We start from the raw sequence: 25,108 nt of genomic DNA on the forward strand, positions 1-25,108 counted from the left end.
ATGAAAAGCATTATTAGCTGCTGCCTAGACTCTAGGTCAGGTGTGGTGTGGTATCATGCCATTCTGCATCTCTCTAACGGAGTGACTGATAAGAATCGCTGTCGAAAAACGCAGTTTCTGGAACGGGCATGTTCGACCTGCTTCAATCATCTAGTGTTATATTACAAGATCTGTTGTTGTAGCCGAATGAACAGGTTCTTTGTCCAGTTCAATTTTGTCCTGTTGATCTACTGTATGCGATTGTCACAGTATTATTTTTTTTTATTTCGCAAAGCAATACTCATTCGTCATTCGCTTAGCCGCCGCTATAGGCTACACAGTACTTTCTGAGGAACCGCAGGTTGCATTTTCTGCGATTCCTTTGTGATTTAGGTATGATGCCTTGTGATTGCCTGTTCGTGACAGCTGGCTATTGCACAGTTGCCTTCGCCGCCTACAAGATAGGCATAGCAGTGTTCAACATTTTATGGCCTTACGTGATCAGAACACCTGTTGATCTGCATGAGAAGGCTGGAGCGAAGTGGGCAGGTTGGAATTAATGTTATAGAAATGTACTTGTGATATCGCAGTAATTCACTTGTGTAGGTTTGTTTTGGTTATTTTTGAGTTGCAGCTTGCGCGTAGTTTTCATATTCTTATTTTTGTTGTAGAAAAAAAGAAAGAACTTGTCTTTTGATTCGTATTTGTCTACTTTACTACTTTCATCTATAGGATAACTGCAAAACTTTCATTCAATAATTCCACCGAACCATTACTAATACCGGACTCTGCTTTGCAGTGAAAATCACTATGTAGTTACAGTGAATTCACAAATGTAAGATTTGCAGTGGCTGGTTTTGCGAGAAAATCGTCGGTGTTCTTGAGAAGGGAGAGAACAAGCGATCTGAACAGTTACTCGACACGTCTCAGATTTGCATTTAGGTGTTTTCATTTTTGCCTTCGTTAACGAATAGACACAGTCGCATCGTTAACATTTCTGGGGCGACTTTGAACTTCAGTAAAACACGAATAAATGATTGTTTCGAAGACGATGCAACAGAACGATAGAAAAATTGGCTATTTTTAAAGAGAGCAAATGGAAATCGCGTGGAACAACCATATGAAATCAAAAACAGTCGACTCATGTAACAGCACAGTGGATCGTTGAACAACTTCCGGATTTTTTTTTTAGTACGACTCATAGTTCCCTTGATTTCAACATCCTTTTTATACAGTCTTTTTAGGAATATGTTCAGCCGTGCTAACACAACTTGAGTGCTGTAATCCAAATTTTTTTTTGCTAGAAATACCTAACGGCGACCACCGAAAATTTACCACGATGACTCGCTCTTGCACGTTCGCTATAATAGTCGGCTATGTGCAAGAAAGCCACATGCTGATGTTTGCTTTATTCGCTCATTTGTTGCAAATGGAGCGCCACACTCTTCTGCGTCCTCAACCTTCCAAATCTGCAAAATTCCCACTTCTTTTCGAATTTTTAGTTGTCACTGGCGCAACGGACGGAATAGGAAGGGGTTATGCATATGAATTGGCCCGCAAAGGATTCAACATTTTCCTCGTTTCACGGTCGCAGTCGAAGCTCGATGAGACCAATAAGGGTATTTGTGAGAAATATGACAAGGTTGTCTCTTGGTTTTGCTTTTTTTATTTTGGATTCAGTTTGAAACATATGTTTCTTCCTATCAGGTCGAGGTGAGGACGTTTGCTTTTGATTTCTGTGCTGGCTCAGTGGAGGCTTATAAACCGCTACTCAATGCCTTAAATGCAGTTGAAGTCGGAGTGCTTATCAACAACGTTGGGATGAGTTATGAGTACCCAGAGGTAGTCAATTTTTCGAAGAAGTTGATTAGTTGGAAACACAGAAAATATTACCAAGCTAATTTCTAGAATCTGCACAAGGTCGAGGGAGGTCTAGAGCGGATCGGTGCCATCACTACAATAAACACACTTCCTCCCACCATAGTGAGTATATAAATATTAGAGGAATACGGAAGTTTTGAACAAAACTTTCAAATTGTGACAAATGGAACCACCAAAGGATCCAGAGCAGTGTGGACCAACGTCCTAGCTTGCAAATAATAACTGTTAAGCGTGTAGTTCTGCACTCGCTAAGAGAAAAGAAAATTGTAGGTGTTTTGTATGAATTGAAGTAGACTTTACTTTTTGCTGTAGATTATCCGCAAACATCTCAAAGACTGACTCTATGCGAATTTTGGTCTCTGAACTGTCTCTGCTAGGTGGAGAAGACAAACGCACTATATAATGAATTATGAAGAGAACTCTACAGTGATACATTTCCTGAGCTCTTGTTGCGTTGTAGTGCATACACAACCCTTTGCACTCCGTTGTCACCCTACGTGCGACATTGAAAATGTGCGCTATAAATCCACTGTCGCCGTAGCGACGACACGCTTGTTTAGCTTATTTCAGCACATCCAGATAAATAAATAAAATTTGTTCGTTCCTACTGTTTTTATCCAGCACAGGCCCGACAAAAACCTTTATATATTGCGAAAGAAAAGAAAAGAGACTGTGTCGTATGTTCAAACAGAAAAGAAAAAGGAAAACGATCTGAGATTAGCGAGTTTTGTGATACCTATCCTGGAAAGCCTTGAATCCATATGGGTCCACTGCTTCCACAAATACCATACTTTGAGAATAAAAAAGAAGTAAAATTTCAAAAGATATTGACAATTTATTCCTTCACTATTTTATAAACTAAAATTAGCTAATGGTGGTGTTTACAACAAGTAAGTAGTATTGCAATAGTTGTATTTTCTGCTTTATAAAAGATTTGACTTAGGATTATGATAGCATTTGAAACGAAAAACTGCTGGAGTTGCTGGTCTTCCATGTGCCTGAGTACACTGGATTACAAAGGGTTAATGGAAAGAACCAAACATAAAATCCTAATCCGGGCTTTCTTCCATTAGAGAACACCTTTTCCCAGATAAAAGCCGGAGGAAGAACATGGTCTTCTGGGCAGAAAAAAATCGCATGGTTTTTTCCCCAAAGTAATGACAGTCATTTAAGTACCGCGTAACAATAGGAAATCTGATTTTAAGTCCAATATGTTTGTCCTATATTTAGACGAGAACGGGAACTATAAGGTGCGTACGGACAATTTTCGACGAATTCTCAATTACCAGTGGTTCTAAGGCATTTGGCGGAGAGCTGAAAGCCTAACTTCTTTGAGTGTTTACCGTTGTGTAGTCTGGCAATGAAATCAATCGCCGGTTTTGAATTTGTGGTTAAAAGATCGAATGTAGACCTGCACTAAGGAGCATGCTTCGCTATAAAAAATTTGGCATTAGAATTTCTTCCCGATACTCCGAGCATTCGATTTTTCCTGCACATCGAAATCTCGGATGTGTTCTTCTCGAATGCCCAAATCTTCGTTTTTTTCCAACTTCTGGAGCTTTCAAAAATCCGAACTTTGAGCATTTGGCTACACGGATTTTGGAAATCCTCTCTGTTCGGAGGCATTTTTAAACCAATAACTGAAAAGATGTGTTCCATTCTCAAGCTACATTTTTTTTAAAATAAATTTAACTAATAGAATAAAGAATTATAACAACCTTGTGTCCGGCTCAATTTAAGAACACAAATACTTCTGAATATTAAATGATAATGGAATCAGAGCCGTTATCTTATCGCTGTTATTTACTTGAATGCTTTAGTGCAGTGATTTTTTCACGCAGGACATTCAGCAGGAGAATTTTTAAAAGTTAATTATCGAGATAAAACATATTTAGCTTAGCGCTTCACTGCTCGAGCAGATGCTTCTACGTAAAAAAGGAGTCATCGTCAACATCTCTTCAAGTGCATCATACAATCCTATGGCACTTTGGGCCGTCTATTCTGCTACAAAGGTGGGTATAAGTAGATCAGTGTTCATGTGGCGGAACCTTTTCAGTGTTGTTGTGAAGGCAATTTCTGAGACAGCAACGCTGAGGATATTCGAAACAGGTTTTCTCCTCAAGTGTGAAACCAGTTCTGTGGCTGCTATGCCCCGATCGATTTCTGACAGGCCCTGTCTGTTGGTCCTGCAACTCTACTACCACATGATGATAATATCTCATCCACATATAGTCGTTTCAATACGGCATAATGCACGGTGCAGCTGCGTAAGCGCCTGCGTTTGAAACGGCGCTGTGAATGTGGCTTTTGGGATCCACGTGGGACCAACGCGAACTGCAACGAGCCGCGCGGCCGTACGGTTTACCGACTTTGTGGTTTCGCTGGTTTCTGACTACTCACAACATTGCGCTCAATAACCCCTAAAACCGCAGGGCGGCTAAACCGCGCCTGCGCGGCTCTGAACTCTGCGGACACGCTTAAGCAACTGCACCAAGCTTCATGTTGTTTTGACACGGCTATGTCTTATTTGAAACATTGTATCCGAAGAAGAAAAAAGTGTGACTGCCCAAGACATGAGTTGTATTCGTAACCATCACTTCAAACAACATTTACATACAAAGTTTAGTGGGATTTCTAAAGTTGCGTATTTTCAGTACAGTAACTGTGATGCAAAACAGATTTTAATATTTGCTCCCAACACCTCCCTTACGTCTATTACGCGGAGTTGGACAAATGTAAAACCTATCTCCAATTTTTTTCTTCAAGATATTGGGAGAGGATAAAAAAAATATACTATTATCATTTCTATTTATTGAATATAAAAGACACGCGATTCTCGTTCTGTGCTATGCTGCTCTTTGACTCCTCTGCAGTACATGTTTGCATCAGTATAGTCGGGTCAAAACGACATAAAGCATGGTGAAGTTGCGTAAGCGACTGCGTTCGAAGCGATGCAGTGGAGCGTAGCGATTAGGATCGACTGAAGGCCCTTGTTAGCACCATTCTTTGCTACAGTTCGCGGTGGTCTCACCTTGATTCTAACCGCCATCTCACCGCGCCGCTTCGAGCACAGTCAATTACGCAACTGCAGCGTGCTTCATGTCGTTTTGACACGACTATATGTGCATATGCAGGCCAATTTCCCTTTTGAACAGTTTTATCCTCTTCTCTTTGTTGCAAGCTCAGCTTTTGCGACTACAACAGCTGTACATGCTGTTCATGTCCATACTAACCCAATATTTTTGTGTTGATACAATTCATAGTTCAAAATAACGAATTGGTACTTAATTTCTGCATTTGAAATTGCTCTTTATTCAATAGTTCAAGAGTGAATAGTTTATTCACTCTTGAGAACGAGCAACTTCGTTTGACACCAAAACTTCAGCCGAAAACTGTGTAATTGACATGCTTTTTCACTTTTGAGCTTGACCTGATAAGTTCCTCTCCGTGCAGGTCATCCAACCATAGAAGATTTCGAAAGGATCCCTACCTTCTCTTCACAATTTCTTCACTTTCTTCGTTGGAAGCCATGGTATTTCTCGGTAAAAAAAAAAACTTTGATTTATGCACAATACGGAAACGGCAATCACAGTAGCATGCAAAAAAAAAGCTCGTTCAACTGCTCTCATATGTGACGTGCATAGATTCCGAGGCAGTAGAAAGCTGGTTTCGAGCCCGATAGCGAAATTAGGCGCAGTCGGTTAGAGATACGTCGTAGCCACACGGTCGAGGGTTCGAAATCGCCCTAGAGCAAACCAAGACTTTCATCCCTTCGGGGTCGATAAATTGGTACCATACTTTTCTGGGAGAATAAAAACACTGACTATATTATCGGCTGGCCCCCGCAAGTCATGGTATAGGCCAACACGCGTTCCAAAACCTCAACCGTTACGAATTCCAGTAAAACGTTTTGGTGCATCCTAAGTGGATTGATACGCCAGTGACTTTTCTTTTATTTTTTATACTCGAAGCTCCTAGCTTTTTGATAAAATGCTCCGAGAAAATGATGAGTTATGTGAAAATAACATACTCCCAGCAGGTACTTTTCTTTTTTTTTCTAGCCCTTTCTCTTTCACAGATGTAAGATTAGCGTTCACTTGAAGTTGAGAGTTCATTAGTTGAACTAGGAAGGTTCTAGTTTAGAAGTATGTAAATTGGCTGACGGAGATTCTTCGTATGGAGTACACGAATTCTGGCATCATATTCCAAACCATTTGTCCCATGATGGTCGCTACGAAAATGAGCAAAGTAAGCGTCACAAGATTTGTGGTGACGTATGTGTTGTCAATTATGTAGTTCTCATTTTTTCCTGACCTGACATTCTTCACGTTGAGGTTCACAAAACGTCGTTCTTCACACCGAGTGCTGAAAGCTTTGCAGCTTCTGCTGTGAGAACTATTGGCTTGGTTAGTGAAACCTCGGGCTTTCTATCTCATCAAATACAGGTAAGACGATTCAATTTTCTGAATTGAAATACTTGCTCACTTTAATCTGCCTGTATTCGCAAGCTGCACAGTAGGTTGTTCACCGCGGAAACGATAGGATTCGCACTGGCGAAGAGTTGGAGGGTAGGGAGGGGCATTCAAAAACTGCTATTATCGAACTGATAATTAGAGTATAAAAAATGTTCTCAATGGTCAAATGCGGATTGCGGAGGAGACATCTCTCAGGCTATTTTTTTTTTTCATCGAAAGTACCACATGATACGACTTGGCCGTTCACTTCCAGTAAGCATGTCGGAAAGTTCGGTAAAGTTAAAGCATTAGTAGTTTGAGAATCTTTCTCATTTGACAGCTAGGGGTGATTTTTGTGCTCTAACCATCATTTTGCGATTAGACTATTTTTGGAGTGCCTCTGTGTTGGAAGTCATATGTGAAATGCGCGATTTTATTAAAGGAATTGATATCAGCGTGGATTGGCAAAAGATATCCAGGTCTATTGAGGTCTGCGGTACAAATTTTGCCACCGTATGTGGTAGAACTGAAGAAATATTTAGAGAATAAACTCTTAGATCATCAGTTTATACTAAAATCTTCAGTTCTGTTACAGATCGAAGCGATGAACCTCATGCCGGCAGCGCTGGTCAACAGACTTACCACCAAGTTTAGTGTAGCAATTCGTGAAGCTGCTCTCAGAAAGAAAATGAAAACTCAGTAAACTAGATTATAGTATTGTGCCTATTCAAAACCGCATCATTCTATACGTCTTCAGATGACTTTAAGGTGCCACAGTATTTGTATCTGTAAGGACTATTAGTCTTGAATGAACTGTTTCATTTATACGGTATATTCGTTTTTCATCACAGTTTGTATTAATGTTGCGAACATTTTACTACATGGAGAGTGCCGAAATTCAAAACTACCGAAGAAAAGGAGGGGTTACCTATCGAACAGACTCACAGAATTCTAACCATAATGAGTATTTGGAGCAGTCTACTCATTGGGAGGAGCGAGTTGTTTAAAGTATACCACGAAATTGATGATGTTGGGCTTCCTACACGAAGTGATCGGGTTACGGGTGTAGATCACGAGTATGTAGAATCCTGCTTAATCTCTTCTAATGGCCCTGAATATTTCGTGTTGGGAAGAGACCTTGTCGACCGGATTTACCTACGTGGCACCTAGCAACGTTTCACGTAGGCAGAGCAGGCACATGCGCCGCGTATGCGCTCGAGCAGAGAATTGATGGGATAGTGACGCTGTCTCTTCCGCCCGCTGGTAGACGCGGCCGTATGCCTGCGCTCGAGTGCACAACACGTTTTTGGGTCTCTCGTAGGGAAATCTGGTCAGCAAACCCGTTTCCCACGACATTTTTCAGAACAATTAGGGGGGAGCTGAGTGTGTTCGTTCTCATACTGGCGTTTACACCCCCTAGTCCCATATTTCAGATCCCAATAGATTCTAACATCGTGAACTTCGTGTTATTCGCGAAACGCATAAAAGCAACCATTTGGAAAGAACATATTGAGTTCTTGCACCTTAGAAGTATCGAAGCATAAAAAAGCGAAGTGAAGTTTGGTGAATTAGTCATTGAAACAATCGGAACTATGTAAGCTTACATGGTCTAGGTTGTTTCAATCATTGATTAATCGTTGACAATCTTGATTCTGTACTCCGCTAAAAGCTAAAAGAAAAGAACCACTATGCTGAGATCCAACCAAAGTCGAACATCTGCACTCTTAATTTCCTACACGGTTCCGATTGTTTGTTTCGCATCATATCTGCCACCAAATTCAATCATCGATATTTGGCATAACAAACACAAGCGTCACAAACTAATCTCTTGCCAGTGCTGAAGAGATCTGCGCCTGTGGATATATGAAGTATCATCTGTCTGATTTGCTAAAGTATAAGGAGCTATCATTAGCACTACAGTAGCAGCATTCAGTTATGCTTCTGATGTTCCTGTGGGACTAGCATACTGATCAACAAATGATCGAGTACACTCAATCAGTACCAAACTTTTGGACGCTACTGTTGCACGCTAATGGCAAGCGCTTCCGAATAATACTGCAACCATTGCTTGGTAACATTTCATTACTCAATAACGCGTCCACGCGTAAAGATAAGAAAACGAAAGCGACGATCATAATTAGATGCTTCACCTCAAAAAAAAAAAAAAAAAAAAACTCACAGGGACACAGACACAAACATATGGAGATGAGAAAAAGGAACACATGGACCAGCACATTGTGACAAAGTGGGCTAGGCATTTGCCTTACCCTCGGTACTTTCAAGAGCAAAACAGTTTTCGACGGGAAAAGTATCCATCCGGCAAAAAGTGCAATGTCGTTCACTTAATTAGCTCATCAAACTATGCATAGTTCCAGAAGAAACAATTAACAAATGACGGATGACTAAAAAGCAGGCCGTCTCCTCGAGAATATTTATGCATCAAGCAATCGGCTATCATGCACACTATACAAATAAAGACAAGAAGACGTAGCATAAGCTGTCCATCTCCGCACTTGCTGATCAGAAAAGAAAATGGATGATACGAATGAACAAGTTCATTCCAGTAGCTCATCTGAACAGTATTAAAATCGACAGCGTGCCACACAAATATCGACAATTGTTCAGAAAGGAGAACTGGAAAAAGAGACAGTATAAAGGCTGTCGTTCGTCAATCACAGAAGTGATATCTGGACCCATAAGATAGGAGATTACAGACACCACATTCGCCAAACTGAATTTGGGAAATGAGACAAGACAGATTAAGTCGCTTCTTATAAATCAATTTCTCACAGAAATTCATATAAAAACAGGGACTCATAAAAATATGAATAAGGATGACGACAAATGAGCTTGGTAGAAGAAACCAAAGCGATTGCGGCTATACTTCGGCACTGCCTAGCGCTTGTTCCAAGTCCAGGTCCACTTGACGTACATCTGCACCGTTTGCTGATGTTGAGTTCATCACGTTTTCTTGCCACGACGTACTGGCATCAGGGTAAACTCGTCTCAACACCTAAGATGGATGTGTCACTTGTTGATGTATTCGTCCAAAATCGAATGTTCCAAAATTAGCCAGACCTCGATAGGTACATCAGGTGGGGGAGGCTTTCCACCGAAAGGTTTCAACCAGTCATGCTCAAGTGCCTGCGCAGCAGTAACTCTTTCGTCCTAAAACAATAGAGAAATAGCTTCAAAATTAATTCCTTAGGAATCTTAAAATTAACACGAAAAATGAGGGGTCCCGCCAGACTTTCAATTTTCGTAAATTCAAGAAAATGGGACAATCGGAACTACATTTTATATAGATTCATAAAGCTTTTGAATCCACTCTGAAATTAATATTAATACTGTATTGTTCCTAAGAGAGTCGGAGCATTTTTTATAACTTAAGTAGCTACCAGCAACAATGTTCACTGTTGTGCAATAACGAAATCAGAACAGTTCACGACCTGTCATAAAGGATGTATTGTTTGGAGTTGATCAATTCTTTTGGAATGGACCACCATGCTCGACTCCAATTCAAAATAGTATAGTATAATGAACTCCTGCATCAATTCAGTGCTCTTATCTCCTCAGACAAATCCGGTACCAATTTATCGATCGTGGAGGATGAAATGCTTCATAGATGTAGGAAGGTGTCGACACATCCATCGCGCAGGTTTACTGTGGACTTCATAATTTTACACCTCGCCAGCCCGTTATAAACAGCACTCTTCGAATGTCGACACTTTACAGTTATGTTTGAAATGAGTCCATAACAATCAAATAGACTTCTAGTAAATCTGAGAAGAGTTAAAAATCCAACTTTAACGCATCACAAGTGACGGTTAGCTGTCACTCTCCTTTCTTGTAACCTCGACAAAATACATATATGAGCAACGATTTAATACTATACCGAAAGTAGGTAGTAGGTAATGTGAATTGCTGCATGCTCACAACGTGAAGAGCAGCTCAAGATATTACGTAGGCTTGCAACGTCATTACCCAGCGAAATCTGCGAAAGAAATGATGGGAGGCATGTTATTGAGAAAGTAGTAGCTATAGTGCATCTGGCATCTAAAACGTGTAGTAGCATTTTTCAGCAAGTGAACTGTACAAATGAAGGATGTCTGCTACTTTAAAGCTCATATTTCAGAGGAATTTCACTCCTTTAATATATTTCGCAAACCGTAACAAAGTTAGCCGATCTGATTAAAAAGCCTGTTGCCTCTACTCCTTTCAGAATTGGTAGTAGCTAAAAACAAAAGCAGTTCTGGTAGCCAGCCTAGCACGTAACCAGTAGCAGCTTGACTTTCCATGAAAAAAAAAAACCATGCTGCGATCTAGCCCAAACCTCGCCGTGAGGAGATTCCCGAGGCACGATATTCTCTTAACATTTTAAGCAGGTTAAGAACAGAGACGAACGGATGGAATTGAGTTGTTTCTATGAACTAGAATTTTTCTATGACTCTAGAACTTCTAGAATCTGGGATTATACAAATCGTTCAGTGGAACTGTTTCTGAAATGTTGTTTTGTTGGATAGGCGGTGCTAATCTGACAAGTAAAAAAAGAAAGATGTTGGCATAATACATGTTAAGTTATAATACATATTAGTTGATTTATTTGATAGATCTAACCTGATCAAATGTCAGCATAGGTATGAGAAAGGAGGCGAAGAAAGATGTTGGCATAATACATGTTAAGTTATAATACATATTAGTTGATTTATTTGATAGATCTAACCTGATCAAATGTCAGCATAGGTATGAGAAAGGAGGCGAAGAAAGATGTTGGCATAATACATGTTAAGTTATAATACATATTAGTTGATTTATTTGATAGATCTAACCTGATCAAATGCCAGCATAGGTATGAGAAAGGAGGCGAACTGTCGAGCTTGTTCGAATGGCCAGTCATACTTTTGTCGCAGAACATCCAGGAGAGGCCACGGCTTCAGCTGGTGAATGTGCAACAAGCGACCTTGCTTGAAGTAAGATTTTTATTTTTCAGAGCAATTAATTAGTATTAATAAGGAGAAACATTGTCACACCTTGTTGAAGAACTCTTTCCAATGCTGTCCCTTTTTATATACAGACGGAGGAATTGATCCGAGTAATTCGCAAATGTGAGCTAGGTGGTCCTCATCACGAGAATAATTGTCTCCGTTGTGGGGTTCGAAGAGATAATCTCCAGTAGCTAGTTCAAAAGCCTAGGACAGATATGGCTATGGTTGCATTAGTACAAAAGCCTAGGACAGATATGGCTATGGTTGCAGTACGTAGTATTCATGTGTACCATGCATGCGGTGCTCCAAATATCGGCGGGAGGTCCATATCCAGCACCAATCAATACTTCCAATGACCGATACTGCCTTGTTTGTATATCCTCTGTGAAGTGATGGTGTGTCCAACACGCATTACCCAAATCTGCTATTTTCACCTGCAAAAAGAAAAATGACAGAATCCGGCTCATTTTAAAGAAAAAGCTAATTGAACATGAAAAATCGAAATCCACCTCTATGTCTGCATAGGGATCATTCAAATTTGGTCCCACTGGAGGTGTTGGAAGAACAGTTGGCAACTGCTGAGCAGAAAAAGGATTTGATGGCGAAAGCGGGGTGTCAGAAACTAAAATAGAGAAAAGCTGTTAGGAGTTTTTATTGTACACTTACCACAATACCAGCTATATAGGGAAGATTCAGAAAACATTTCATAATCCTCAATTTGAAGACAGTAGTAACTCACAACCAAATGCACGATTTGTGTCAATGGCGTTTCGCAGTTCAGTGTCGCTGGGAGGGCTTAGGCTAGTACGATCGATAGGAACCGGGCTAAGTACCTGCAAATTTGGCCGGTACATGAAGTGAGCATATGAAACATTACAAGAAATGCAAAGTTCAGTGATAGCTGTTGATGATTTTAATGCTCTCACTTTCCTTCGAAAAGAATTCTCATCGGATTCCCAAGCCTACAAAACTGCATCTATATGTAGATAAACAGTTCTCAAAGAATGCAACATCACGCAAGAACAGGCGATATTATGCGCACGTTAAAGAAGGTATTCATTGAAAGCTGTGTGTATCGCACTGAATATGCTGAAAACAATTCCGCATTCAGTTAGCATACTTGGCAATATACGATCGCTAGCAAATGAGCAAATAAGCACTGCCGCAATTCTTATTGAAGGAAACATAAAGAACACTTAATTCCAAGTTGTTTTAACCCATAATTACTAATTTTAAGTTAATGTATATATGTGTGCTCTTTTCATGCATGTGTACACGAATTAGAAATCCAAAATTAACAAATACCTCGAAAAATTTGCCAGAATTTAAAATTCAAAAGCGGTCATAATAGTTGAAAGACAATAAGAATTGGGATAAAATCAGAAAAAGAAAACAAAAGTAGAAATGAATCCCCTTGGCTAACAGTTTATAATCAATATCTTCATATATAGTGGATATCAGAACACGTCTCCTTTCCAATAAAGGCATCACCCCACGAATCTGGGGAACTACGGGTTTCAGGTGAGTTATGCCAATATGGGGTCGTAGATTGTGGGGAAGAGGGTGATTCCGTCTATTCCTCCCTGTATCAGTGGAAACGGACAACCCAGGAACGTTGCTTCTTACGACGTCCTCAATTGCAGCTTGCTATCTTTGCTCCGCCCCAACCCTCCTCTCCCCCCACCTGTGATAGTTTCCGAGGAATCGCAAGCGGTTTGGGGTGGGGGGAGGTGGGGAGCAAACGTTGCACATTGCAGCGGAAGCCGTCATAAGAAACAGCATTCCGGGGTCGTCCATTTCCACCGATACAGAGAGAAACGGACGGAATCACCCTCTTCCCCACAATCTACGACCCCGTATAGGCATAACCCACCTGCAACCCGCACCACCCCGGATTCGTGGAGTGATACCTTTAAGATCCAATTTTAGAAAACATGTGACAAGAAGGCGGGGTTCCGTAAACAAACATAAGGAAGCTCCATCAGTTAGATAAGGGCAGATAAGTCGATACGAATATACACGTACTTGCTGAAGCTGCACGCTAGTTTCGCCCTCGGCGTCGCTAATGTCTTGGACGATAGTGGCGGTAACTCCGTCTCCTTCCTGAAATTAACTACTCAATATTCGTATAAGAACTGAGATTACGACAACAGATCCTATCAAAAGGTGAGAACTGAACAACTTGAAAACAAAGCTTCTCAGCTAATAAACTTTCTTCAGAGTAAGGGTCCGTGAGGAGATCCAACGATCAGGATGTTATAGAACAGAGTATTATTACATGAACACTGCACCTAGATGCTCGGTGCAACACAACCACTCACGTACATCAAACAACAATCAGTAAAACAGCTGGTCGGTCCACTGAGATCCTCACACCAGAACAAATGTCCCTCAACGTCTTTCAAAATCAGAAGCGAAAAGACGAAATAGCACACAATGAGCGAGTCCCGCAGCGATAATTCAAGGAAATCGATAAGCGTGCAAGGACATTTGCGTTTAAACGTGCCACCACACCACTCCAGTGATTGTTGCACTACCTGTTGCACTGAATGGTACGTGGGATTGCAGAACATGGTTTGTTGCATCTCGCTCATCCTACAGTTCTGTAGCAACTGAGGCACCGGGCCAGAAGGTGGACTATTCATCAACGATGGCGGTGGAGGATTGCCGTAGCCTCGCGCAGAGTTCTGTCAACCGAATAATTATGCCTAACGAACCTTAAGCCAAAGCTATGGATGAAATATTTCATAAAGGAAAATCAAAGCTGAGGTACGACTTTGTCGGTACCTCTACGAGATAGATAGGTGTTTTAAGTAAATAACTTCCATGAGAGACACTATCAAAGATTGAGCATAGAAGAAAAATTGAATTATGATGTGCCATCCACAATCTCAATGTGAAAGTGGAATGTATTTCCACAAGAAAGAAAAAACTCCCCTCTGTGTATTACTTAGAGTTAGATAAAACTAAGGAAGTAATATAACGAAAACACTCTCCTCATTTTCTTTTTGACGTAGATCGTCGAAGCTTATGTGTAAAAAGAGAGTATTCTATCTACTGAATGGAAGAGATCTGGGAATACGGAGTGTCGACGGACTTTCGGAAAGATTTTTTAAATCTTGCAGTAATAATGTGGAAGAATAGCGATCAGCATACCGGAGCACTGTTAAGGACTTCCTGAATTGCAGTTGGGTCTACGGTGAGTCCTTCCATTTGGGCAAGCTGAGATTCTAAGAGCTCTCGTTGCTTCTTAGCTTTCTTCTTGAGTTTCTTCTTTTTATTTTTAGTCATGTTTTCTTGTACCTAAACAGAGACAAGTGTTAATGGCACAAATATGTAAAAATGGGATTTCGGATACTCATGTGTTAAAAGCAACGACATTCATTCACATAAGAACATTTCATGGAAATCAGTTTTTTTTCATTGAAAGCAGTCAATTATCTGTTATTGGATTACTTGACTTTGTCTTATCACCAGTGAACAAAACAAACGTCTGTTGGGTTTGTCAACCCCATGAAAGCTCAGAATAGGGTTTGAATTAGAGCAGCAGATGTATATCACAGCTTGAATTTGGCAAGAACGGTGGGAATGGAGGAGACAAGAAAATACTGGTATGTTTCGATTTTTTTCCTTTTTTTTATACTTGTCCTGTTACATGGTCTATTATGCTGGTAGGAAAGAAATGCAGGTTTCATACGAATCGAATTTTAGGTTCTTTCTTTTATGTCTTAGGATAAAAAAAAAAGTTTCACTACAAATCTCTCTAAAACATGAGCAATGGCCTGTTGTGACTTTGTGCGAGATCAAAGTAGATCAAAAACTATGCGACTCGTCACATCCACAACGCTTCTGTAAAGTTCAGGAAAGCGTAAACGAATGCAATGTCGGTTGCAAAACCCTTAGAATGGAGATGAGGTAATTGACTATAAATAAACCGATGGACTTCGACTGACAGAAAGCGATGAATTGAACTCGCTGGTGGAAAAGAAAATAATAATAGATTCTTCTAGAAAATTAAGCGCAAATCCGCAGCTTTGGATCACAAACCAGAAAGTTTGAATTAGCACAGGGAATTAATGGCACAAATACGTAAAAATGAGATTCAATAAGAATAATCAATAAGAAATTCAAATAATAGGAAAACCGCCTCTACTATTCAGTGAGGCAGAAAATGAGGTCAGTGCTTGCGGCGACATTCGTGGTGAAGCACCCACATTCACTATTCAATCATATTAGTGGTAACTATTAGCGGTGATTTTAGTCAGACAATCGTCAACAGGAAACAACCGTCTGGTCTTTTCGTAGAACTCGTCAGTAGAGCATATGCGTTTCAGTAGTCTCGAGAACAACGTTTTCTAATACTAGCATACGAGCGAAAAATAAATCAAACGAAATCATAAACGTAGAACACGGAGATCTCTTGCTGCACAACACTTGAAATCCTAATGGGTCCCCACGTGAGGGAGCGAGTGAAGGTCGCAAGGACAAGGATACCCTTCAACTAAAGACGTGGAATCGGAAAGAATAGTGTCTGGCGTTAATCAATCCGCCTGGAATGCGTTAATTCGACTCCGGCAGAATCGAACGAGTTGTGAACTGCACAGAACAAATCTTCTATCCATTATTTCTCATTGGATAACGTTACATGCAACTTTTCTGATCAATATTGACAATGAAGGAATAAGGGTTCGTTTTCAGCTGTAGCAGAAATTTTGCTGCAGTGGAAATAAAGAAGTGAACGCCATAAGACGTCCACAAAAAAAAATGTTGCCAACTCTTTCCATATGATCTTAATACTTTGCAGCGTCGACAAACGACCAAGAATGCTCGAATGGTGTTAACGCGAGTAGGCTTGTAGGATTGAACAAAGCACTCATAACTTCGTTAAAGGCATCACCCCACGAATCTGGGGTGGTGCCGACTTCAAGTGGTGAGTTCCTACATGGGGCCGTAGATTATGGAGAGAAGGGTCCCGCCCATTTCTTCATAATTGCCGTAAATAACGGCCCGGAAGATGCGGCGCATGCACAAGGCTGGCGCGCTGCGATCGAACTCGTTGTAGAAAATAGCGCGCCGGAACGCTCGAAGTCATATCTTTCGGGCCGTTTTTTTGCGGCAATTAGGAAGAAATAGACGGAATTACCCTTCTCTCCATAATCTACGACTCCGTAAAGGCATAACCCACCTGAAATCCGCACCACCCCAAATTCCTGGAATGATGCCTTTAAAGGAGTACTTAGAGATTAACTTTTAGCATCCTATAGAAGACTTCCGCTGGAAAATATTGGATTTATGGTTTTCAATATTTCCATTTTTATCTTTCACCATATACAACAATATGGAATTTCGCGAAATTTCCATCCATTTGCCATTTTGAAGGAATGGGAGAACGAAAATTAATTATTCCAATGGAAAAATATTCCTTCGCAACAAACTTAGAACGGATCCTTTCCATCAGGCACATGTTGAGTTATTAGGCATTGTTCCAGTTGGTGCATATTCCTCGTGGGACGATCATCTTTCTTCTTATTTTAGTGTGTTTTCTATTTGCAAGATTACGGACAAGCAATCTATTAAATCCGTAGTATATTCTAATAGAACGTCAGAAATAATTTAACACAAACCTTCCTGTATGTAGAGGGTTTAGTTCCACTAATCTTAAATTGAAGAACTACAAAAACATGGAATTCCAAACTGCCTTCCTTGAATTCTGATCTAAAACCATGCGCAAGAATTCACATTACTTCAAACGATGCTTAATAACTGATCTCCTAATTGAACGTGTGTTTCAAGCATGAGTTAGAATTTCTTCAAATTTAGAACTGTTTCCCATTCTTTTCACTTTTATAATAAAAGGGAAAAAGGAATTTGAACAGGAAAAAAGACCATGTCGTGTGGATATTCACTGAACTAATATCGATCTAAAAAACCTTCCTCGAAAGTTTCCTTCTCAGTTTCAGTCAATCAACTTAACGCTAAGAAATCATATATTTTCAACCATGGAATCTTAACCTTACGATGCATGGTAGCGCATCCACAAACATGAAGAAGGCAACGTTTATGAACCAAATGGCAAACTTGGACACGTAGATTTTATGTGAGAACGCTAAGAAGCCTGCGAATTTTTCAAACGCTCTCAAACGATCGATAGTGTTCTTACGCGCTTCATGTGCTAAATGTTTCGTGAACACGCTTTCTGCTTTCTCACATTAGTATTTATAATACTTATAAAATACTGGAAGATGGGTGTGGCGCAGCCAGTAAAAGGTGCGGTTGTGACTACACGATGGTTCGAAACAATCTCAGTACTAACCAAACCTTTCATCTCTTCGGAGTCGTTGAATTGGTACCGGTCTCGTCCGAGAGGATAAAAGCACTGATCTGATGCATCTGCTGGTCTCCACAAGTCATTGTATAGGCCAACACGCGTTCACAAAACTTCAGCGTTTTTGGCGAGTTACCTGCTCGCGTTGGCCCTGCTTATACTAAATGCAATGGAGAATTTGAGTATACGCTCTGGGCACGAGTATACAACTTGTACTCTTATATGGTTTAGGCTACCTAGATATTTCAAAAAGATTTTAATGTCCAGGACTGCCAAAGCTCGAACAAATAGGTCCAATACCTAGGTAGAGTGGAATCTTTGGTTTATTCGTTTCGTAACGCTGAACTGCCGGACACTTTCGACATGAGGTACTCGGGCACTCGGTGTCCTTAAGCCGTTTACGAAGATGCTAAGTCTCACAGGAAACGGAATAGTGGTTAATGGTTGAATTTTCTGCGAACTTTTACTGTAGATCGAGAGGGTCGGGTAGTGTCGTATTCAAGGGCGACACGCTACAACGAAGATGCGGACAACTGCGTCAAGCAATAATACCAGTCCACCAGATTAATAAGTAAAAAGAGAAAAAGTTTTTTTTTTTATTTTTTTTAAAATTCTTTTTTTTTTTTTTTTAAAAAAAGTACCTGAACCTTTCGGAAATGTCAGTGAAAACACAAAGGAGAAGTGTGCGACAACGACCCATAAAATGGTTGGTTTTTATCTTTCTGCTCAATTATTTTGGAAGTTTGTGCATGTCTTACCAGTGAGAGTCCGAATACACGAAGAAATATTATCGATAACGGTAATGAAGTTTTTAAACGAAACAAATATATGAGCTCTACTCCATTATAAAACCGTTTTTCGAAGGCTCGTGCAAGGCACCTTGAGTAAATATAGGAATGAACACTTATGTTGAATTTAATGCAAACCATGAGAACACTACACGGCATCAACAAACTGACATGCAAAATTCTATAGATAGAATAGTCGCAATGCTTGCGTACGCCATTAACGTGGCTTACTTTCAATGTGGTGCTGGTGTTACAGAGTTTGGGTGATCCTACTGTTAATCTGCAGCAGCGTACGAACTGATTAGCTAACAACTAATCGGACAGTTAACAATGGAATAACTAGTAAAACTCGTTCTTAAATTCATTGTATCGCAAAACTGTCACTATTTATTAGGAGTCTCTGTGAGCTAATGTAAAACTTGGGGTGTAGATTACCAGTATGAGCGTGGCTACTCAAATCCCCCAAATTGTCTCGAAAAAACCGCTTGTTGTTGTTGTTTGTTTCAACGAGGTACGTTAGAACGCCTTCCTCGTACACGCGCTGCTTCGCGACTGAGCTGTCGAAAATGAATGAATTCTCCTCACAGCCCATTGAAGTAAAGGAAATGAATAAGTTGCCGAAGAAACAGGCGCGTGAACAATGTGGCGCACTCGCACGTTTCGCCGTTTCCCATGGCGTTTTTGATTAGGAGAAATGAGCGAAGCCTCGCTCACTTCCGTAATCTACACTCTCAACTTTATATTTGTCTGCGGAAGCTTCAAAATCGTCAGGTTCGGGATACGCTGCCTTTAAAATATCAATGCACTGCAACAACCAACACCCATTAGAAACAATTTAAGGAGGAAGACTCACTTTTTTCTGCACATGACTAGGTGCCGTACTCACAGCTGATCCACTTAGTTTAAGATTCATCTTCGTAGCCACGACCGCATGCTGTGCCATCAACTAAACGTTTCATATTTGCACAAGTACAATACTCAAGTTGAGCAAGCAATTCTGTAGAATACCAAGGAGTAAAAGAATGAATTATTAAAAATAATTATTTCGTACCTTTACTTCCTCGTGGCTCATTGTTACCAACACATTTTCTGGTTTAATATCAGTATGGATAATTTTGCTTTTTTCATGCAAATACCTGAGACCTTCGAGCACCTGAAATTAAAAAAAAACTCGCTCAAGAACATACAGGCACCTGGATATGATATTTAAAAATAGATTAAGAGAATGATGTTAGAATCCAACTAAAGAAAAAGGTTAGTGATGGATGAGTAAAAAAAAAGGTTCAACGAAAAGGTATCAGAGTCACCTGCTTTGTGATTTTCCGAACCTGTTCGAGAGGCAAACCCTGGTAATTAGATCGAATGATTAGTTTCAGGAGGTTGCATCCAAGAACCTAAAACAAGGGAAGAAACGGCTCAATATTGACATAAAACAATGCGTCCACAGTGTACAATTTACCTCGAATACCATACAAGTGTGAACACCGTTGACTCCAGTAACGGAGAATTCATCCAGAAGTTGAACTACTCGCTGACAACCAGGGTCTTCAGGATCGGCCTCACGTACTGCGAGTAAGAGCTATAAATTTGATGAAAGATTAGGAGGAGTACAAAGAAGAAGGAAACATGTGGTGGTAATAGCGAAACGGACTACACCTTAATTTCATCTTGCGCGGCTTCCGTGTAGTGATCTGCAGACTTGACTATCTTCATCGCAACAAATCGTTTGTCCTTAGTATCCCAGCACAACCACACCGTCGAAAAATGGCCCCATCCTAACTTGCGAATTACGTGGTACCTGTATTTAATCAAAAGATGAATTTGGTTTTGGTAAAGATCAAGAGCTAGTTGTAGCGGCAAAGTTTGTTGAGGTATATTGAAATCAGGAAGACCAGAACTTGATATAAGCTTATCAAACAGATTGTCATATGAATTATAGCCTGAAGATCGTGGCCCACTATCACATAATTAAGTGAAGACAATTCTAATTAACTCAAAATGAGATCATTCAACATGCCAATAACGGGCTTCTAACAAAGTATCTCAATATTAATCCCTTAATACACTCAAAATAAAGCGATACGAAATTATGAAAGCTAAAAAGTTATTAAGAATTAACAACCATTTTTGTAGAGATTTCCTGAGAATCCACCCTGTAGATCGAACATGATTAAGCGTTCCTCCACGATCTCGAAAACAGAGGCAAATGCATGTTGTGAATATTTTCGTGGATGATAGAACGTAATATTGATCGGAACTCGAAGAACTATGAAAAGAGAACTTTTCACGCGCCGCGGAGCTCACTGCAGAACACACTAATGTCTCACCAATCTCATTTTTACGTATGTGTGCCAATAACTCTTGTCTCCTTTTAGATGCGATAGTCGGAGCCGCTGCTCTGACCCTCTTCACTTTTGAACAGTTGGGGAAAGGACCTACTACACTTTCGAACGGTTGGCGAAATTACCCCCTTCACTTTTGGATAGCTGACGAAAGGATCCCGTTCACTTGAGCACCCCATGAGCTAAACTCCCTTCACCTGAGGAGGGTCCGGCTTCTCCCTATCGTACCTATGTGAGCACGACCACAAATGAACTATATGGGGACTTTTGCTCTGGTTTTCACCTACGAAACAAGCTTGTTGGTTTTGACCTATGAGAAGAAAGATTAGAGCCTCTTCCAAAACCCCTATGAAGCATATTTGTGGCATGCTACATTTCTGTGTGTCTGTTACATTTCTAAGTTCAGTTCATAAAGTGAGCACTGGTCCATGTGTTGTTATTTCAAGAACACTTATCCCTTGAATATTTTTTTGCAGAGTGATGAAAAATCAAGCGAGTAAATCAGTTACGTCTTTGCTTTCCTAAGCTCTGAGGGCGATAACGCCAAAATGTCAGCTGCCAAAGATCGATGACAATCTCGGACTACAGTGCAAGTAACCTAATCGCAATATTGAACATAACAGCAAACAAACAAACAAATAACAAAAGTTGTAATTATTCTCTAAAAGAGAAAAATCTACAGGACACAGACTACAGTGCTCAATTTCGAATTGGGCGCATGTTTTACTGCATGACACACTGTGTCAAACAACTAATTGCCATTCCCGAGGATCGTGAACACATGTCGGCGAAAGAAAGCTTGAGTGAAAGCAAGCAAACCTACCTCCGGTTGAACACGTCTCCTATATTAACGGGATGGTAGCCACCACGCCTATAGTCACGTGGATCCTCTTGTTCCTCATCGTCTGATCCGAGTACTTCTTCTTGTACAGCCTGCAACTGTGAGCACAACTAATAATACCCGAAATTTCAAGGAAGTTACGAGAATGAATGCGATATGAAAAGCGAAAAAAGTATGGTGCAGCCAATGTTAGTTACATGAGCCAGCCTATGAAAGGAATACAGTGCAAGAAAGACTGCAGTGGGCCTCAGTCTGCCGAAAAATTATAGTATTTTATAAGGGTGCGTAGTTAGAGTAGAAATGAGTTACTCCGTGCATGCAGTTAAGGAAAAAGGGCTTTAGATTAATTCAGAAGAAAATAATATCACTATCAGACAAACTACATCAGAAAACACCACGTGTCAGAAAACCTAGACTATTTATCAGGAAAATTAGACCATGTTTTTGGGAATACAAACAACTGCAACACTTTTACTTCGATGTTTTATCTACAGCATATATTTTCAGAACTGGCATCTTTTTTTTTTTAAGAAAACTTCCAGTCTTCAAAGCAACACTGAAATTTAAGTAATTCATTTCATCACTAAGAAGGACCTAATAAACCATCATCACTTATAACTAACTTATTCTTACTAATTCTAGATGATAAAAAACATGCAGAAATGCAGTCAAAACGACACCACTTGGTTTCTTGAAAGGAATTAGGCAAGTATGATCCATCTTTCCAAGTTCAGAAAACACAGAAATAAGTTGTAAGAAGTTATGCCATGTATTGATTTTATTGTATTTTCTCGTTATGCAAAGTAGTGAACAGTTACAGAAACCAGAAATGAATAGAAAACGATATGAAAGCGTTGAGAGACTCACTGGTTCTCCATCTTCGCTAGAACCGCTTCGATGTCCTGCAGACTCACTACCCGGACTGCCAGACCAATTGTTATATTCTTCACCGGGCTTGAAATTTTGAAAAGAAACTGGTTTCGACCATGGATCAGCATTCCCATAGTATCCTTCTGGGACACCGAAAGGAACTAAAAAAACAGATCAGTCACAAAAATTAGATGATTTCTCAATGACTCCTAGCTAGTGTTACGTTACCTTGGTAGCAGTTGTCGTCAGTTTTCGATTTCTTCAAAATGGTGTTACCGTTGGGAGTAGTATTTTCCACATCACTAAAAGAATGAAGTAATTTGAAAAGACATCGCAGAGGAGAGGGGTCTCCGGTAAACTCCAGAACAAAAACCAAAACAACCTTTCTAAGACAGAGGGAGTTTGTGATGTTGATATAGGGTAACTCTCAGAAGTACTACAAGGGCGTTCAACGGAGTTAGGAGCACAAGGAGATTCGTCTGACTTTGCGTACGAGTGAGTGAAGCAATCACTGAGTTCTTCCTGTGCACTTCTTATCTGCAGCAAAGTGTAGGATGTCGCATCAAGCGCTGTACTCTCAATAGAAAACTTCTTTGTGAACGTTGGAACTGCTTCAGATAATACGATAGTAGTTTCAATATCGTTTGAACTGCAGGGAGTGAAAATGACTGAGATTTTATGTTCAACAAAACCGTCTCCCTCGTTACTAATCCAGTTTTTCGAAGTGCCCTGGTTTTTTTGTTCAGCAATGCTATGTCCAAGAAGAAACGACGTGTCCTCTTTACTTAGAAGTAAGTCATCATCAGCTAAATGCTCTCCACATGATGGTCTTAGAAAAAAGCAGCTAAACTTGGAGCAAATAGCAGGAATTCCAACTTGGAATGACGAAAAAGTCGACGGCTGATTTTCGAGGGGTTTTAAGGGAGAAAAAACGCCGCTAGAAACTTCATCCATTTCTCCATGACTGAATTCCTGATAGCAGTCCTGGAATGAATAGTTAAATTCTTCGGAAGAAGCAGACCTTGAGAGCGAAGCGTGCGATCGCAGAGTCGGATCCCCTGAACACAATGATGTGTTTGCGCCGACGTCATCCCTACTCGAGGTAGTAGGTGAGAACCATCGGTAGAGCCAAGCAACAAACATAACTAGCCAGGAGAATACGTCAAAATAGTCATCCGAATCGATCTGCGGCAAACCCAGCCTGTGGTGCGATAGAGGAATGAACACCTGACGGTTTTGATTCCAACTAACAGGTGGCCGCAGCTCGGCTAGGGCGGTCCTAGGAGGCATCGCTGCTAACAAGATGCGGCGGCCGCAAGCACTAGTGAGGATGGTTGAGACGAACAAGAGGCGGTGACAATTGAATTCTCCGCGTTTCCTTTCAATGGCCAATTGCACAAGAATTCATTAAATTTAGAACAAAACATTAAAACATGTCATCAATCTGGACGTCACAGGACACTGAAACTTTGAAGAACGAATTTTTCGGCAGATATACATTTTATGACGTTGAGTACCAAAATTGGATCAAACCCATGTAATGAATGCCCATGTAAAGGAAGTCATGGTCGAAAACGACAAACTTACTCAAAATCCAAAGCAGATTCATGATTTCCATTCATTTGGTTCGAAGAACCATTTGTCGGAGGTGGTGCTTTTGGTTTGTTGCCCTGTAACTAACTGATGATGTACTACAAGGTTCAACTTCTTTCAATACAATTAAACAACTTCAAGAATCTTTATTACCGCAACCCTGAGAAAGTTCAAAGGCGTCTTCGACTAAGATCGCTTACTCTTGCCCTTATAAACCAAGGAAGAAAAAAGGATAAGAAGACTCATGTGATGACATAATTCTTAGACAATCAATACATCTATGATTGGTAATCAGTGCATCAGAGTCGGCATTTCAAATGAAAGAATCTCATAAAGAAAGATCATAACTGTAATGAGTTTCAAGTAGGTGGTTCAGGTGACTGCAGAAGTTAGACTACGTTATAAACTAAAATCATCGCTGAAGTGCCATGTAGCAAGACGAGCGTTCGTTGGTAATAAATAAATCATACCTCCGGAGAATCAATGAACCCTCGACATTGCAACCATTTGGTGGAAAACGTATGGATATTGGAGGAAAAGGAGCTTTGAGCGCAACAAAGAACATACCTTTTTCTTGTTGTTCTTTCTTTTCTTCTTTTTTTGAACAGCCAGAACTTTCTTCTCGTCTCCGCCCATTATATTCCCTGCAATATTAGAATTTTTTGGGAATGATGTGACAGACAAAAGTACACGATACATCGACGGAGAGACAATGGATAAATCGATGAGCAAAAAGAGGCGTCAAGATGTAATGACATGACGAATAAACAAGGGATGTCGGACCAACTCGCAGATCATGTGCAGAGAAGAAACCAAGTGAGGCTAGAGATCTTGGATGCAAGCCCATGGCGGGTGATCACACCAAGATCACTGTACGAATGATCACTGGAGTCCTGACCGAGGTTTCTGCAAACCCCTATTCGAAAATAGGAATCGTCGACTTCTTCACAGAAGTGCTAGCGACACGAGCAACCAGTTCAGCATACTTTTGAAATCGATTTTCTCTAAGATTCGCAGCCTAGCGGTCATGAGGCTACGGTAGCGAAGGTC

The 25,108-nt window shown here is 40.4% G+C and overlaps 2 protein-coding genes across 4 annotated transcripts; one reads left to right on the forward strand and one right to left on the reverse strand.

Annotated features, from left to right (window-relative positions):
• Positions 1-186: 186 nt before the first annotated feature.
• RB195_009945 (uncharacterized protein) lies at positions 187-7,017 on the forward strand (the record flags this gene model as incomplete). Of its 2 annotated transcripts, XM_064190726.1 has the most annotated exons (9): positions 187-232; positions 373-528; positions 1,482-1,621; positions 1,687-1,821; positions 1,888-1,962; positions 3,756-3,872; positions 6,004-6,108; positions 6,195-6,305; positions 6,910-7,017. In XM_064190726.1, 9 exons carry the CDS (start codon positions 187-189, stop codon positions 7,015-7,017), a joined length of 993 nt encoding a protein of 330 aa, XP_064048309.1. The 2 variants fall into 2 exon arrangements, with proteins under 2 accessions (XP_064048309.1, XP_064048310.1); XM_064190727.1 differs by lacking the exon at positions 187-232 and having other exon boundaries at positions 375-528.
• Positions 7,018-9,192: 2,175 nt separating this feature from the next.
• On the reverse strand, positions 9,193-24,905 carry RB195_009946 (uncharacterized protein; the record flags this gene model as incomplete). Of its 2 annotated transcripts, none has more annotated exons than XM_064190728.1 (20): positions 9,193-9,327; positions 9,393-9,482; positions 11,144-11,278; positions 11,345-11,503; positions 11,590-11,733; positions 11,809-11,921; positions 12,039-12,132; positions 13,325-13,402; positions 14,456-14,602; positions 19,266-19,358; positions 19,464-19,565; positions 19,720-19,806; positions 19,872-19,991; positions 20,069-20,210; positions 21,578-21,687; positions 22,463-22,626; positions 22,694-22,767; positions 24,053-24,135; positions 24,626-24,702; positions 24,842-24,905. In XM_064190728.1, the coding sequence occupies 20 exons, from the start codon at positions 24,903-24,905 to the stop codon at positions 9,193-9,195; spliced, it is 2,211 nt and encodes a 736-aa protein (XP_064048311.1). The 2 variants fall into 2 exon arrangements, with proteins under 2 accessions (XP_064048311.1, XP_013297174.1); XM_013441720.2 differs by lacking the exon at positions 24,842-24,905 and adding an exon at positions 13,837-13,986 and having other exon boundaries at positions 24,626-24,694.
• Positions 24,906-25,108: the final 203 nt, after the last annotated feature.

Source organism: Necator americanus, chromosome III (assembly GCF_031761385.1).
Source record: "Necator americanus strain Aroian chromosome III, whole genome shotgun sequence".
Classification (NCBI taxonomy): Eukaryota; Metazoa; Nematoda; class Chromadorea; order Rhabditida; family Ancylostomatidae; genus Necator; species Necator americanus.